General features: G+C 53.5%; 6 protein-coding genes across 6 annotated transcripts; 2 read left to right on the top strand and 4 right to left on the bottom strand.

Moving 5' to 3' along the window:
• Nucleotides 1-1,302: 1,302 nt before the first annotated feature.
• On the bottom strand, nt 1,303-3,598 carry AYO20_02978 (hypothetical protein; the record flags this gene model as incomplete). The annotated part of the gene is made up of 7 exons (XM_022641282.1): nt 1,303-1,533; nt 2,208-2,410; nt 2,462-2,535; nt 2,585-2,604; nt 2,664-2,717; nt 2,773-2,888; nt 2,992-3,598. 7 exons carry the CDS (start codon nt 3,596-3,598, stop codon nt 1,303-1,305), a joined length of 1,305 nt encoding a protein of 434 aa, XP_022502813.1.
• A 652-nt stretch (nt 3,599-4,250) lies between these two features.
• AYO20_02977 (hypothetical protein) lies at nt 4,251-5,251 on the top strand (the record flags this gene model as incomplete). The annotated part of the gene is made up of 2 exons (XM_022641281.1): nt 4,251-4,363; nt 4,477-5,251. 2 exons carry the CDS (start codon nt 4,251-4,253, stop codon nt 5,249-5,251), a joined length of 888 nt encoding a protein of 295 aa, XP_022502812.1.
• A 60-nt stretch (nt 5,252-5,311) lies between these two features.
• On the bottom strand, nt 5,312-6,703 carry AYO20_02976 (hypothetical protein; the record flags this gene model as incomplete). The annotated part of the gene is made up of 1 exon (XM_022641280.1): nt 5,312-6,703. The coding sequence occupies one exon, from the start codon at nt 6,701-6,703 to the stop codon at nt 5,312-5,314; it is 1,392 nt and encodes a 463-aa protein (XP_022502811.1).
• Nucleotides 6,704-7,108: 405 nt separating this feature from the next.
• AYO20_02975 (hypothetical protein) lies at nt 7,109-8,161 on the bottom strand (the record flags this gene model as incomplete). Its single annotated transcript, XM_022641279.1, has 2 exons — nt 7,109-7,995; nt 8,047-8,161. The coding sequence occupies 2 exons, from the start codon at nt 8,159-8,161 to the stop codon at nt 7,109-7,111; spliced, it is 1,002 nt and encodes a 333-aa protein (XP_022502810.1).
• Nucleotides 8,162-10,783: 2,622 nt separating this feature from the next.
• AYO20_02974 (hypothetical protein) lies at nt 10,784-12,076 on the top strand (the record flags this gene model as incomplete). The annotated part of the gene is made up of 1 exon (XM_022641278.1): nt 10,784-12,076. The coding sequence occupies one exon, from the start codon at nt 10,784-10,786 to the stop codon at nt 12,074-12,076; it is 1,293 nt and encodes a 430-aa protein (XP_022502809.1).
• Nucleotides 12,077-12,129: 53 nt separating this feature from the next.
• Nucleotides 12,130-14,097, bottom strand: AYO20_02973 (hypothetical protein; the record flags this gene model as incomplete). The annotated part of the gene is made up of 1 exon (XM_022641277.1): nt 12,130-14,097. The coding sequence occupies one exon, from the start codon at nt 14,095-14,097 to the stop codon at nt 12,130-12,132; it is 1,968 nt and encodes a 655-aa protein (XP_022502808.1).
• Between the last annotated feature and the right edge of the window lie 213 nt (nt 14,098-14,310).

The following is a 14,310-nucleotide window of genomic DNA, read 5'->3' as shown; positions in this document are numbered from 1 at the left end:
GTATTCTTGGTACGTTGTGTATCCGTCTTGTACGCGTCTGGTATCCGTTTGAATGGTCTCGTGTTCGGTCTGACAGACTGACATTTGGAAGCTCAAAGACCCTTCTCACATGACTTTGGCTTGACGCAGCGGCTCGGCTCTTTGACACCGGCGCAAAAAAGAGATGGAGTCGGTCGCCTGCTACTGGCACTCCTGGTCCACCCCTGGAATAGCCCACCGCCATTTCGCCTTGTGATGGTCAGAAAATTACTCAGTACCTCCAAAGTACCGAGTACGAGGTTCTTTTCCACGCACCCACACTCAGTTTTGTGCCCAGGGGAGCCTGCAATAATTTCTCTTCTTGTCGTTGATCTGGCCCAACGCCTCCCCGTCACCAGTCCCCGCTCCGTCGAACCATGACTGGCTGTTCCCACAGGTGAAAAAGTGGACCGCTCAGCTGAACTTGGAACACCTGAGACAGAACAAATGGCACCATGTCCGATACGGAAAGCATCGAAATAATATACTCGAAGACTAAGTCACCAGTCACTCCCTTGCCACGTCACAGTGACCGCCACCACCACGTTTTGCGCCAATGTGCCTCGTACGAGGCAAGCTGTCATTCATGGGCTTTTGCTGGGACAGTGTCACTATTGATCCGAAGTGACAGCACTCCAGATGCAACCACAAACTGGACTCGCATTTGAGACCCAGACTATCCAATGATAGTTGCCCACGACACTATTGGTCCATTGGCTTCGAATGCTGGTCACGTTGGTGTACGTGGTGCTCTCTATTAAAGAGGGAGAAAGAGATGTGGGATGTCATAAAGGAACCACGGATGGAACAAAGAAAAATTGAATTGATGCCACAGGGCGTCCAAGATCTCCAGAGGTCTCTCCATACATCAACATTGTGAACCAGGCAAAGTCCGGAGTACCAGGTTCTTACCGCCACCAAACCTTTGTTTGAAAGACTGTGGCAACAACTCGTCCCAGAACTCCCCTTGCTGACTTGTCTTCTCAGCCAGTTGCCTCATCGCTACTAGATTCGTCATCGTCTGGCATCACGACACTATTGAGGTATGTGACCTATTGTGCGGGAAGTCAGTAAAGGGTCTTCGCAGCAGTGTTTCTGGTCAGAGTTTGTATCTAACGGCCCAGGTGGGGAGCAACTCAAGTCCACCTGGGTACCGCCTGGGCTCACGGCGGCCCGGTCATCTCGCCATGCTCGCTGATGTTTCGAGGTGGACGTGATGATTGGACACCCAAAACAATTGCAAAGTCTACGCATAAGCTTTGTCCAGTCGCAGTGCCAGTCTTATCAGAATTCTTTGTGGTAGCACCCGGCAGGTGGTCCAGGCTCACAATGCGCACGAATGGGCACGAATGGGAGGCAAAGAGGTGGACTCACAAAGGGAACCATGGGACGAATTAACTCGAGAATGGTCTGAAGTCCCTGCTCCCCGACCACCTTTTCGTCGGGGACTCTCTTTCCAAGAGTGAAACAGCGCAGCCGAAGGAGGTCGATATTTGGGTTGTCTGCGTCGTAGCCCTGTCAAAACAAAGCGTCAGCCCAGTCTAGATCATGCAATGTTCAGTACAGACGACCTGTACTCGATACTCAAGTGCATTCTGTTTGTGAGGGACTCCTTGGGCAACGAGGAATGCTGCAGTGGTGATGAGAACTGCGCCGGCTGCCGCCAACAGGGGAGGCCCCGGAGAATATGGGCTTCCAGGAGGGGCAGTTGTAGGTCTTTCGCTCCAAAGCCCGGCAGCTCCCAGTCTTAGTCCTTTTGGGCTCCAATTGTGTCTGCAGCGCGTGTTCATTTGTCAAGTCTGTGCGCACATGCATCAATGGCCTCTGCTGCGCGAGAGACCTGATGGCTGCATGTCACCTCCCTGAGGTCCTAGCTGCTTGCAGTCGAGAGACCGAGCCGGGGGCTTCAGGGGTTTTCAGGTCTGGTGCAGACGCATCAAGCAAATTATGCCGTTGAGTTGAGGGACAGTCACGCAAGCAGGTGCCTCCGCTCTACAATTTTGTCCTCTTTGCACGTCTGGCCTTTCATCCTAGAGGGCTTTGCTGGCAAGTTCCTTTAGTTGCCAGATTCTGATGTGGCTAACTTGGGAGCAGCGAGAACATGTCTTCACGAGTCGTTGTCCTCCCCTCGTCCGTGTGCGCAGGCAGAGAGTTTTTTTTTAAACAAAAAGAGAGGATGAAACACATACCTTCGGTTTCGTTTTCAGCGCATTTTCCTTGTTCTGATCAGCAAATGCCTTGACCGCCTTCTTCTCGTCGTTCGACGCGACGCCCAAGATCTGCTTCCGCAACTGAGGCTCTGTGAGGACTCTTCTCAGTTTCTCCGGCTTGCGATCGATGTTCGCTCTCAGGAGGGCCAAAGGCTGGGACTCCGGCATCCACAACCCAGAACCTGACACGTTCAATTCTTAGCGGGGAACTTGACGATGGATGAATGTCATACCAACGATACTTTTGCCTCCAGGCTCAATATGCACATAATAACACGCATAAGGTCCTTTACGACCAGTCCGAGACCTAGCGGCAGTTAGTACAGGATATCAACGAGGGAACTCAGGGCTTTTACCATGCTGCAGAGAAATGAGGCTTTGAGATGTGAGTAACATGCATTTCAACCTCGACAAGCAGCCCGGAGGGGAACATACTTTGTAAGGAGTTGGGTCAGAAGAGAATCGAATGTCGCGGTAGATCCTGAAGACCTGATATCAGGTAGATTAGCGAGAGTCGTAGCAAAGTGGTTTCTCTCGCACATACCACATCCTTTGGCGGTAACTCTGGGATTGTTTCGTCAATCTCCGTAAGTCTCTCGGTCAATGCTTCTACAAATCCTTCCCAGTCTTTCCAGGAGGCCCTATAGTCAACATCGTGCACTGTCCCCAACCACTATCAGTATTGGCGACGTGAAATATGGTCCAAACACTTGGTAAAGTGCCAGAAACATGCATGAATCACCCAAGGGAGCACACGACCTACTCTTCAGCCATTCTCTGTCATTGTTCTCCTTCAAATCTTTCAAGAAAGCCATAGTATTCGGATGGATCTTCTCAGCAGCATACTTGATCCCCCCATCACCCCTGGGTTTCGGTTTCTCAATGAAGACCTGCTTGCCTGGACCCAGACCCGTCTTCACCCCAGGTCTCCAGAGCTCTTTACCTTTTTCTAGCACGGCATTAGCCACAGCCTGGATGCCGCCAGTGATCCCACCCCCAGACTTGACGGTCTTCTTTTTCGGCTTTCTCCTTTTGTGCTCCTCGTCAGACTCGTAATCGTCTTCTGTGTCAGGCTCCTCGGTCGAGGGTTGATCTGTTTCCGATGCCTCTTGGTCTTCATATCCCGACTCTTCGCCCTCGTCCTCCTTGATATCGACATCCTCATCCTCGCTGTCGGGCTCTTGAAAGTACTTGCTCTTCGTGGGGGTGGTCTTGCCGCGACGTTGATCCTTCTCGGCAGACTCCTTCAATCTCTTCGATACCCTGCTTCCCGGCGAGATCGAGGGTGTGACTTGTGACAATTGGCGTTTGTGGGATTTTTTGGAGGCAGGGGTCGCCCTTTTCGAAGCTGCCGATTTTCGAGCTGGCATTGCTAGGGGGGACTCGTGAAGACCATACAAATCCAGCAACGGAGGGATATTCTGATGTGGCAGCGCAAATATCCAAGACAATATCCGTTATTGATCTCCCAAGGTACTTGAGCTGTTGACAGACCTTTGATCGTCGTTGATGCCTGCCACCGCCTCACCACTTAAAGCTCGCCGCGGAACGCGTTGGCTTGGAGAAAGCGTGTCGACTATTGCGTCATCAAAAGTTCAATGCCTGCACCACCTGGACACTAATTATCTTGACTGCGATTGCTCCCCTCTATCTTTCTGTCTTGGTACCAGCAATCTTTCTACTATTGTGATTGTCCGTCACATGTCAGGGCTTGAGGACGTCAGTATCTCAGGGTTTGCGCTTCCTGTCGGCATCTTGCCCTCTTCTCACGATCTCGGACAGTCCGTGGCGCTACCAAGTACGTACCCACGGCATCACGCAGATATGTCTCCGTGATCAGGGAAACTCTCCGGCCCATCTCTGCTTCAGCCTTATGTGCTTTGTTCCACCTTCGGATACATTTTCTGGACAACTGAAGGGGTATAATTACATCGTGGGTGCGCTGCGTCGTCTGAAGTCAAGTGCTCTACCAATCTATATTCCCGGTAGAGGAAATTTTTACAAGTTGAACTCATCGTTACAATGGCTGAAACCTCAGACCATCATCACCATCACCATCACGATGCTCCTGATGGAGATGAAAGTCTTCGTCCTGACAATGAGGCGTTCACCGAAGCAAATCGCGCACATTGGAAGTACGTCAATGTGACTGCCTCTCTATCCTGCACCACTTCATCACTAGATGATATACGTTGTATTGCGGGATATGTCGGACCACAGAGATACGGCTAACAAGATCGCTCAACAGTAACTTCGCCTCGCGATACACCTCGGAGGAGTGGCAACGAGATCTTCTCAACAAGGTGACCGCATTCATCCACCAGCACGTGAATTGGATCGGCGTGGACTTCATCGACCCTTCAGCGACGTTCGAGACCCAATCACCGTCCTCCGCTAAACGACAGGTACGCGTTTTGGACTATGCATGTGGACCGGGAACCATCACACATGCTCTCGCCGCGCGTGCCACGGAATACGTTGGCATCGATCTGAGTGAAAACATGGTGAAGGCTTACAACATGCGTTTCAATCCTGACTCCACAAACACTGGCAATACCTCATCATTGGTGGATGGTTCGGCCGGGCTGGACGACAGGCTCGACGAAAACTTGACAGCCCACGCCGTGGTCGGCAATCTTCTTGACCCGAAGGACCCTTGCCCTTCGCACCTAGCTTCGCCTGAATTCTTCGATTTCGACCTCGTGGCTGTAGGCCTGGGATATCACCACTTCCAAGACATCCAACTTGCCACAAAACGGCTCGTTGAACGGTTGCGGCCAGGAGGGGTCTTTTTAATTCTGGACTTCGTCACCCACGCCATGGAGGAGAGCTCGGATGCCACGAAGCAGAGTGTCATGCACACGGTGGCCCATGCCGGGTTCAGCGAGGAGGAATTGAGGAGCTACTTCGAGGCTGCCGGATTGGCGGATTTCGGGATTGTGAGGATGGATGGTGAAGTATTGATTCGGGGGGAAGTGAAGAGGAGGCCATTCCTTGCTAGAGGCCGAAAGGCTCAGCTGTAGACATGTGCCCATGTGGTACAGTCCAAGAGCCGGAAGAAGAGGTAGTAGAAAGTGCTTTTTTCAATCAAGGTCCAGCATTGAGAGATCCTGATCCAGCTCCTCCACCTCGACCTCGTTTCGATACCTTGCCGTGATGTTCGTCGTGTCCTTTTCGTTCTTGATCCTCTGCTTCTCGAGCCCTTCTTGTCTCTTCCGCCTCCTGCGCTGTTCCTTGCCTTCCCACTCAGGTCGGGTCTTATTCTCACGGGTTGCATCGGGACTCGATCCCTCCCTGCCCATCGTCCTCTTCAGCTCGCGTCGAAAGCGTTCCCTACGCTCGACATTCCACGCGAACCGCTCGTTGACCACCGCGGCGCACAGGGCGAGGTACTCCTCACTCACGACCCTGTGCATCACCACCTCGCTCTGACTTTCCCTTTCCCGCCCACCGCCCGCAGGAGAGGTGATTGTCTCCTCCCGAAGTGCTCGGGTAACAACACCCACGACTGTCTCAAAGGCCAGCCCGGCCGTCCTCACGGCAACCATGACGCCGTGTTCGGCGTCGTCCAGCGCGCGCAGACTCTGCACCCCGCTCTCCCGGAACCCCGCGTTCACCGCCGCCGCCAGCACATGGCGGGCATGCCGGAGCGTCGCGCAGTGGACGTGCAGGATCAGCGGCGAGAATGTCAGGTGGATCAGCTGGGGCGGTTGGTCCGTGGGGGACAGGAGGGATAGGGTCAGGGATGGTGTTGGTCGAGATGCCAGAGGGGGAGATGATGCTGGGAAAGAAGACGGCGATGAGCGTGATGGGCTACCCAGGTGGAAGAGGTTGGAAAAGTATTCTTGCTTCGGCTCGGTTGCTGCTGGGTTCGCTGCTTCATCCGTGCTCCGAACGACGTCGGCAGGGGTGGTTGCGGTGGCAGTGGCATTGGCGATCCGTATAGGAGGGACAGGGATAGGAATAGGATCATGCGAGACATAAAGCCAGCGTCCTCCGCCTTTGCCTCCTGGAGACGTTGAGGTCGTCATTGTCTTCTCCCTTCCTACCCTACCGCTTACCTCCACGCTCAGACTTTCTCCACCTCCTCCCCCTTCTTCTCGTGCTGCCTCACGTCCTCCGCCTCGCTGCCCATCCTGCCCCGCCCACGTCTCTACCTCGTCCTCATCACCCCCGCCATCTTGGCGGTCATCGCCACGCCCTTTGACCCTTGGCCCCTCGACAAACACGGCAACCCTGCCCGCGCAACTACTCGTCGTCACGAGCCCCTCGTACCGATTGATCTCGTCGATCAGGTCGCGGATCTGCGCGTCCACCGTACCCTTGGGCGAATTGTCCGAGTACGCACCCTCGGGTTGGTCGAGGTCTGCGAGGATCCGCGACTTTTTGGCCGCAAAGGTTGCGGGGAGGGACGGGTATTGCGCGGGTGATGGAGCACCGGCAACATCACCACCACTATCACCACCGTGTGGCATTGGTAGTGCTATATTGTTTAATCGAGCCGATACAGAGTTGGAGGGTTGGAGTATCGGACGTGTGCATATGTATATATCCAAAATTTATTTATATCGGAGAAAAGTATTTCATCGCAGTCATTGGCTGGTTTGCTGGTCTCAAAGAACTCACCGAGAGAAGCATGAGTTCTGTTGTGGAAGATATTTACTATTCATTGTCACATTTCTTCCAGTAGAGGTTTCTTTCAATCGATCCCTATGTTGTCTAGAATACTAATCTGTCTATGCAGATCTATTTCTATTTCTTTCTCGCTGGGTCCTGTCTCAAAACACAATCAACCATCGCCGCCCGCTAGAATTCGATAAACCAGAAAAAATCGAAAAACTACCAGCCCAAGATCGGACCTGACCTGACAAACCGGCCGTCTATGCGACTGGAGCTGCGACAGCGGCCTTCGCTTCCTCCTTGTTCGGCACTGTAGCTGGCTGAGTAAAAGTCTCCGGCCACAAGAAAGCCTTCTCTTCTTTGCGCGGACTCAGAGCAGCGAACACAGGCACAGCGGCTCGGCTACTAACCCTTCTCCACATATTGGCACGAGGGTTGAAGTTGGTGGGCAGACCTTTGCCGTGTGTCTTTTCGTCATCAATTTTGGCAATCTTGATGACTTCCCTCTGAATGTCGGCAAATGTGTCGAAGGGAATGTACGAGAGGCCGTGCTCATTGCAATACTCCTCCAACTTCAATCCTCGGCGAGCAAATAGTACGTCAGCTTCACGGGCTGCTGGTAAATCCGAGACGCCGTCACCAATAAAAACAATCATTGGTACTGTGCCGTTGTCGCTCTCCAGCTGTGCGGCTGCCCGATACTCGTTTATTGATCGGGCTTTGTCGTGACCGAGATCGGTGTCATGTCTCCACACAGCTTCCCATTTGCTGCCATCGTGGGCAATTTTGGCATCGTTGGCCACAATTTCAATGTGTTTGCTCATTTGCTCGCCGATGAAGTGGTCAAGGACTTTGCGTAAGACAGGCTTGAGTCCGGCCGAGATGACATTGAAAGGAATGTTGTTGTTGACGCAGAACTCGTGGAAGGTTTCAAAGTCTGGGTCAATGTCCAGGGCGGTTTTCATGACCTCGAAGCCGTCCTCGAATGGAACATCCAGTGAGGCATAGAGCTCATCTGAGACCTCGCGAAAGCTGCGTTCTCCAGACTCTAGCTGCTGCGCCAAGATCTTCCTTTTTTCTGGACCGCAACCAAAGTTATCAAAAAGAGTATGACCGGTATCTTGTATGAAAATGGTGCCGTCAAAGTCTGACATGGGTTGTTAGACGGAGCCGAGTTCTTTAATACGGACAGGCATACCTGAGAAGCAGATGATCTTTCGCTTCGTGCCCATGTTGGCAGTGTTGGCGCGATGCATACCAGGTCGCCCCAGCTTGGGTTCGACTGGTGGAGGGGTGATAGCAATGGGTGCCATGATTATTCGATTTTGAGATTGGATGGGTTTGCACACTTGGACGAGTTAATAGGGGAGAGAGGTGGTCTAAAGGTGTCAATAGTCTCCTTTATATCTGCCTAACTAAGAAGCTTTCATGATACTCAGAAGAAGGTATACGTAGGAGGCGCTGATGGCTGCAGAGACACCAACTCTCACCGTAAGGACCTGAATATAGATGTCATCCAGTGGGAGTCTCTGTTTCAGTAACCTGGTGACCGGCACGACCTTGGCACCCTCAGCACGGCATGCAAGGGTTGGCTGTAGAGACGCGACAGATGTATGTTGACGCCATCATCAAGTGGACGACGCCATGTGAGTGGCCAAAGGGAGTGTTGTGGGTACTGAGAAAGATCTAAATTATGGACAATAATGAGTGGCAATGTTGTTTGACCATGTTATCGCATATTTTGCAGTTGCTAGTGTGATGTTCCACAGCGGGAGGCTGCAGAAAACGCACATGCTTAGCTCGAAGAGGCTCGGCTGGTACGATGAAGACTTGTGAAGATATGGCATTTTGATATGTACAATGACGCTATCTTGTTGTTCGATTGGCTCGCTGCATGGGGGCGTGGGGTCCGTCTCGCTGTGGTTGGTGAGAAAGTGACGGAGGAGAAGCGGTCAACACTTGGTGGCACCGAGAGATACATTGCCCATGACATCGTTGATGAAAAGCAAACCAGGAACAAAGCTGCAGACAGGAATTCCTGCCGGTTGTTTGTTGTGTAGAAGAGTCAGAAGACAGAAGCTGAGACGACGTGTGAATCTTGGGATGATCGCAGGGACCGCAGGAGAGACAGTGAGTCGGAATCGGGAAAACTCTCAAACCGGGCAGTTTTTCCGAGCATCGCCACATTGCCGACATTGACTGCGGCTGACGATGGGATTTCTGCATCTTGCACCTTCACCTCTTGTCCCATCGATCGGCGACCGATTGGCAGGCCATGGCCGATCACCATAGCCGTGCGCAGCCTTACAGTCTCATCATACCACCGCTCACACTTGACTCTGTATCTCCTTGTCCATCAGGAAGACTTCTTCAGGACGGTGGACGTTGATGCAGAGACGCTCAAAGGGAAGCAAGACATGGTGCAAACACTGATGTAGGAGCACAACGATGCCGGACGAAGTTCGCATCTATTGCCAGCACAACTCCACAGCTAATCTGGCTTCTTTATGCACATTGCAATCGCCGGTGCGCGAATGAACAGATGAGGATATTGCAGGCTCCTAATGTTGTCGCGCGCTCACCTGCCTTTTCTTTAACCACTGCAAACTCGCACGCTGGTCTTTGATCTTCCTTCAAGCGCTTCACTACTGACTGTGCCCTCTGTTTCAATCGATTCCACTCACCTCATAGCATTCGAACTCCAGGGAAAGGAAAGATGGCTGAACGCAGACTTCTCTTGCTCGACTCCTACCATACCAAGGACAGCAGCAAGCAATTCTGGCGCATCACAAATCCCCCTGGACTTCCATTTCATGACAACATCAACGAATATCAATTTGTCCGGCCAGCTCATTGCAGACCCGGAGTGATTGACGAGGTCTCCAGAATCATAGCCCTCATGTCAACAACCAACGAATGGTAACCAATTTTTCGCACTACACCCTGGGCTGCTCTCCTTAACCAAGTCTCAGGAAGTTCATCGGCGTCATCAGCAAAGGCCCTGCAGGTGAAGTCATCAGACCGGATGGTGATCACTACAGAAGAGCGGTCATTGAGAAAGTTTCGTCTCCTGTACATGCATGCGCCCACTGCGGAATGCCATGTCAGCGCAAGTGAGCAAAGAACTTCTCTCTCTAGTCTATGTCCTCGCTGACGTGTCGGGCGTTCTAGTGATGTCTTTCTTCTAGGGCAGCGACAATCAGTCAGCTCCGCTGGTCCTCCCGTATTTGCTGGTCGGAACAATCAGCCACCAGCGTACAGAATTTAAGTGCAGATGCTCGTAATCATCGCTCAATCCTCCAGCGTTTGCGCCTCTACGAATATCCACAAGATCCATCGGATGCTCAATGAAGTAGCCTCAGGTGGCTTGAGGTTGGGGTTTTGTAACACTTCACAAGTGCCACTGAAATCAAGTCACATTATCTGCACTGGCATCTGTGCGGGCGACCAGGGGAGTTGAAGAAGAATTAGCTGGAATTTTCGCTGAAAAGTGATGGAGGCTGAGCATGTCATTCCAAAGTTGAGGGCTACATGTGGTTCTCTAATGGAATTGCCCGTGAATATGTGCTGGATGGGGTCTGAACACAAACATGATTCGCTCAAAGGCTGAATCTCGCTGTCTAGGAGCAACTGGAGAAGTACGAGGAACACCAAGTGCACTTAGCTCAACGAAGACATTTGCAGAGAATCCTGTGACATTATTTGTGCGTGCGTGTGTACACTGCTGTAGTAGTGTAACAGTCCCCGCAGTTGATTGAAGCCTCCCTCGGCAACGGCGGTTAGACGCGGCTTTGCCAACACGCGGAGCAATGGCTTTTATTCAGTCTGACCTCGCTCGTCTCTTCTTGACCAAACACCCATCATTCCACAGCATCAGCCAGATCCTGTGAAGGATACTTCTTCTCAGTCTGTATAGAATTCAAGCATCGACCGCCATGCCGTCCGCTTTGATCCCAAGACTGGCTCGCTCGGGCGTTCGTATTTCCCGTACCACGTCCCTTCCAGTGCTTTCAAGAGTTGTCCTACGAGCGGCGTCGACGACATCGAAACATCCCGCCAACTTCACGCCTCCCACCACCGAAGACCTGTACGAGCTGCGCGAACGCGTCCAAGAATTCACCCGCCGCGAGATCCCCGAGGAAGTGGCCGCACGGACGGACCGAGAGAATGACTTCCCGCACTCCATGTGGAAGAAGCTGGGCGAGGCGGGCTTCCTGGGCCCGACGGCTGACGAAGAGTATGGCGGCCTGGGCATGGGATACCAAGCACACAGCGTGATCATGGAGGAGATCTCGCGGGCGTCCGGGTCGATCGGGCTGAGCTACGCGGCGCACTCGCAGCTGTGCGTGAACCAGCTCTCACTGAACGGGACCAAGGAGCAGAAAGAACGGGTCCTGCCCGGCCTGATCAGCGGGGACAAGGTGGGCGCGCTGGCCATGTCGGAGCACTCGGCGGGCAGCGACGTCGTGAGCATGAAGACCACGGCGAAGGCCGTCGACGGCGGCTACCGTCTCAACGGCACAAAGATGTGGATCACCAACGGGCCCGAGGCCGACTACATCGTCGTGTACGCCAAGACGGAGCCCGCGAAGAAGAGCAAGGGCATCACGGCATTCATCGTGGAAAAGACGTTCGAGGGCTTCTCGGTCGCGCGCAAGCTGGACAAGCTGGGCATGCGCGGCTCCAACACGGGCGAACTTGTGTTCGATAACGTCTTCGTGCCCAAGGAGAATGTCCTGGGGGAAGTCAACAGGGGCGTCAGGGTGCTGATGGAAGGCTTGGACCTCGAGAGACTGGTCCTCAGCGCGGGCCCGCTGGGCATCATGCAGGCCTGTCTGGACCTGGTCCTCCCCTACACCCACCAGAGGAAGCAGTTCGACACCCCGATCGCGCACAACCAGCTGGTCCAGGGGAAACTGGCCGACATGTATACCAAGCTCCAGGCCGCGCGGGCGTATACCTACAACACGGCAAAGAAGGTCGACGAAGAGGGCGACATCCGCACGCAGGACTGTGCCGGTGCAATTCTCTACGCTGCCGAGAGGGCGAGTGAGTGCGGGTTGGACGCCATCCAATTGATGGGCGGCAATGGCTACGTCAACGAAATCCCTGCTGGGAGGTTGTTAAGGGACGCAAAACTATACGAGATCGGGGCTGGCACCAGCGAGATCAGGAGGATGGTTATCGGACGGGCGTTCAACAAGGAGTATGCTGATCAGACCATTTGAATCAGTCCAACGCCTCCCTGGCGGTGGTTCATTTATCCAAAAGCCACTACAAGCTATCCAAAAGCAAGGCGACTCTGACCTTTCTCGACCTTTGAGCCTCGCCCTCGAGAATTACTCGCACCACCACGCTTCGATTTGGCGTTGGTCTGACCAGGAGGGCGACTATTCGTCGGGCCCGTCACAGAGGGCGCGTCTTGGGCTTGAAGTTCTCTGGCGAAATGCCAGTCTTCATGCTCGCCTCGGTCGGTTTCATTGATTGACTTCTGGCACGTCTGACAGAAGTAGGTGGCGATGTTTTGTTGGTGCAATTGAGGTGGAGGATGGCTGTTTTCTCGGTGTGGCATCCCTTCACTACCAGCTTGTCCGCTGGAATCCCGTTCCTGAGGGCCAGCTTCGGGCCCGTCTTCGCCTTCCTCGGTGCTCTCGCCCTTGGAAAAGAAGCGGGCAATGCTAGGCCGACCTTCGTTCAATCTTCGCCGCTTCTCAGGCCGGCCTTCATCGACATCCGGTGTTGCGGTGTTGCTTCGTGGTGGGACATCCATTGCAACCCTGGCTTCATCTCCCTTCAGCAGGAACGTGTCGATGCCTTTATTACCCGACACACCTTCTTCGAAGCCACCCACACTAAGCGATAGATTTGCGCACGGCCAGGCTCTCCCGTCCACAATGACTTGTCCAAGCAAGGTTTTGGCAAGTTCAAACAGCATCATCTCGTCGATCTTCTTGCCTCCTGGTATCGGTAGTTGTTTTGACCTGGTCTGTCCGCCTTGCCGGTGGTGTAGGGTGATGGTCTTGGGTCTTCTCTTGTGCTCGAGCACGCCTTCCTCGACCAAGCGAGCATAGATGTCTGCTACAAAAATCCTTAGCCATTTATTAGCCTGCTCCGTTGTGTTGATAGACGGTCTGAAAGATTTAGCAGATAGCATTGATTTGATCTGCGTCCGCGAACTGACTTCGCTGTTGTCCTCACCACGAATCGTTCCATAAAGCCACGTTCCCGTGTCGTCGCCCAACTTGGCCTTGAGTTGTTCGAGGGGAATCGTGAGGAGGTCCGTGACATCGTCCGTGTTGAAGGTGTCGACAATATGGTCCCCGAGTTTGCCCCCCAGATTGCGTATCTTTGTAAATTTGAACCCGGACAAGAAGTGCTGGACCGCCCGATTGCGGACAATAGTTTGCTGATTGGGCTTTTTATATCCAGCTCCAAGCTTGGCCATCATCTTGTTACGCGCAATACCGGCTGAGCAGGTGTACTTCAGCTTCTCGCGAATCGTCTTCCGCACACCCCGGACGATCTCAGAGCCAATGTTCATGACCACATCGTCCCAATCAGGGTCGTCGTCTTCCGTCTCTGTGGAATCGAGGTCCACCAGAGCATCTGCCTCCCAATTCAGAGCCGTTGAGGGTGGCAGGGGCAAGTTCTCTGTCGGATCGTCATAGGGCACGTACTGAAGTTCCGGATACCTTTCCAGCAAGATCTGGTGGATTTGAGCCGATAGGTCGAGAAAGACCTCGTCAATGCTGGCTTTCTCGACGCGCTGTATCGGCGGCGGGGGGAGGATCTCCTTGACGAGGGCCAAACTCTTCCTCGACTCCAGACGATACGGGTCTAGCGACACCTTGTCCGTCTGGATGTGCTTTGCAGCATCGTCCCGGTACGCCCACTTGTCGTCGCCTTCACGCCATGTCGCAACGTGCTGGATCACAATCTGCGGACACTTTGATTTTGCCTCGGCGACGGTGACGTGTCTGTTCAAGCCGAATTCCCGGGCGGGATAGTTGATGGCGATGAGACCTTGCCACTGTTGGACGGCCAGTGGTTGGGTCTCGACCACGCCCAGTCTCACCATCTCACACTGCGCATAGAAGGCATCGTAGTCGATCAGTGCGATGCACCTCAAGGGACAAGACGTGGACGATTGGCTGAGGAGATGGAGGTGCTTGTACGTGAACTGCGACTTCTTCCTGGCACCGGCGCGGGTGAGGGGCGATGAGGGCACAAAGGGCTGCGACGAAGACATGGGACAGCGAGTTCAGTTGTAGAGCATCAGCGCCCGCGCCTGCGGTTGAAGGCTTGATCACTCCATTTCCCGCAGTATCTTGGTGGTCTCCAGAACTGAATGGTTGTCAATGCCGTGAACGTGAGACGACGTTGAGGGCGTGATGGTGTCGCGTGGTGGGTTAAATATCTTTACGCGTGTCTATGATGATGTAACCGCTTGACGCCCATTTCA

This window comes from Fonsecaea nubica, assembly GCF_001646965.1.
Source record: "Fonsecaea nubica strain CBS 269.64 chromosome Unknown Scaff13, whole genome shotgun sequence".
Classification (NCBI taxonomy): domain Eukaryota; kingdom Fungi; phylum Ascomycota; class Eurotiomycetes; order Chaetothyriales; family Herpotrichiellaceae; genus Fonsecaea; species Fonsecaea nubica.
The sequence above is the reverse complement of the archived record's forward strand: the minus strand, read 5'-3'. Positions and strand labels throughout refer to the sequence as shown.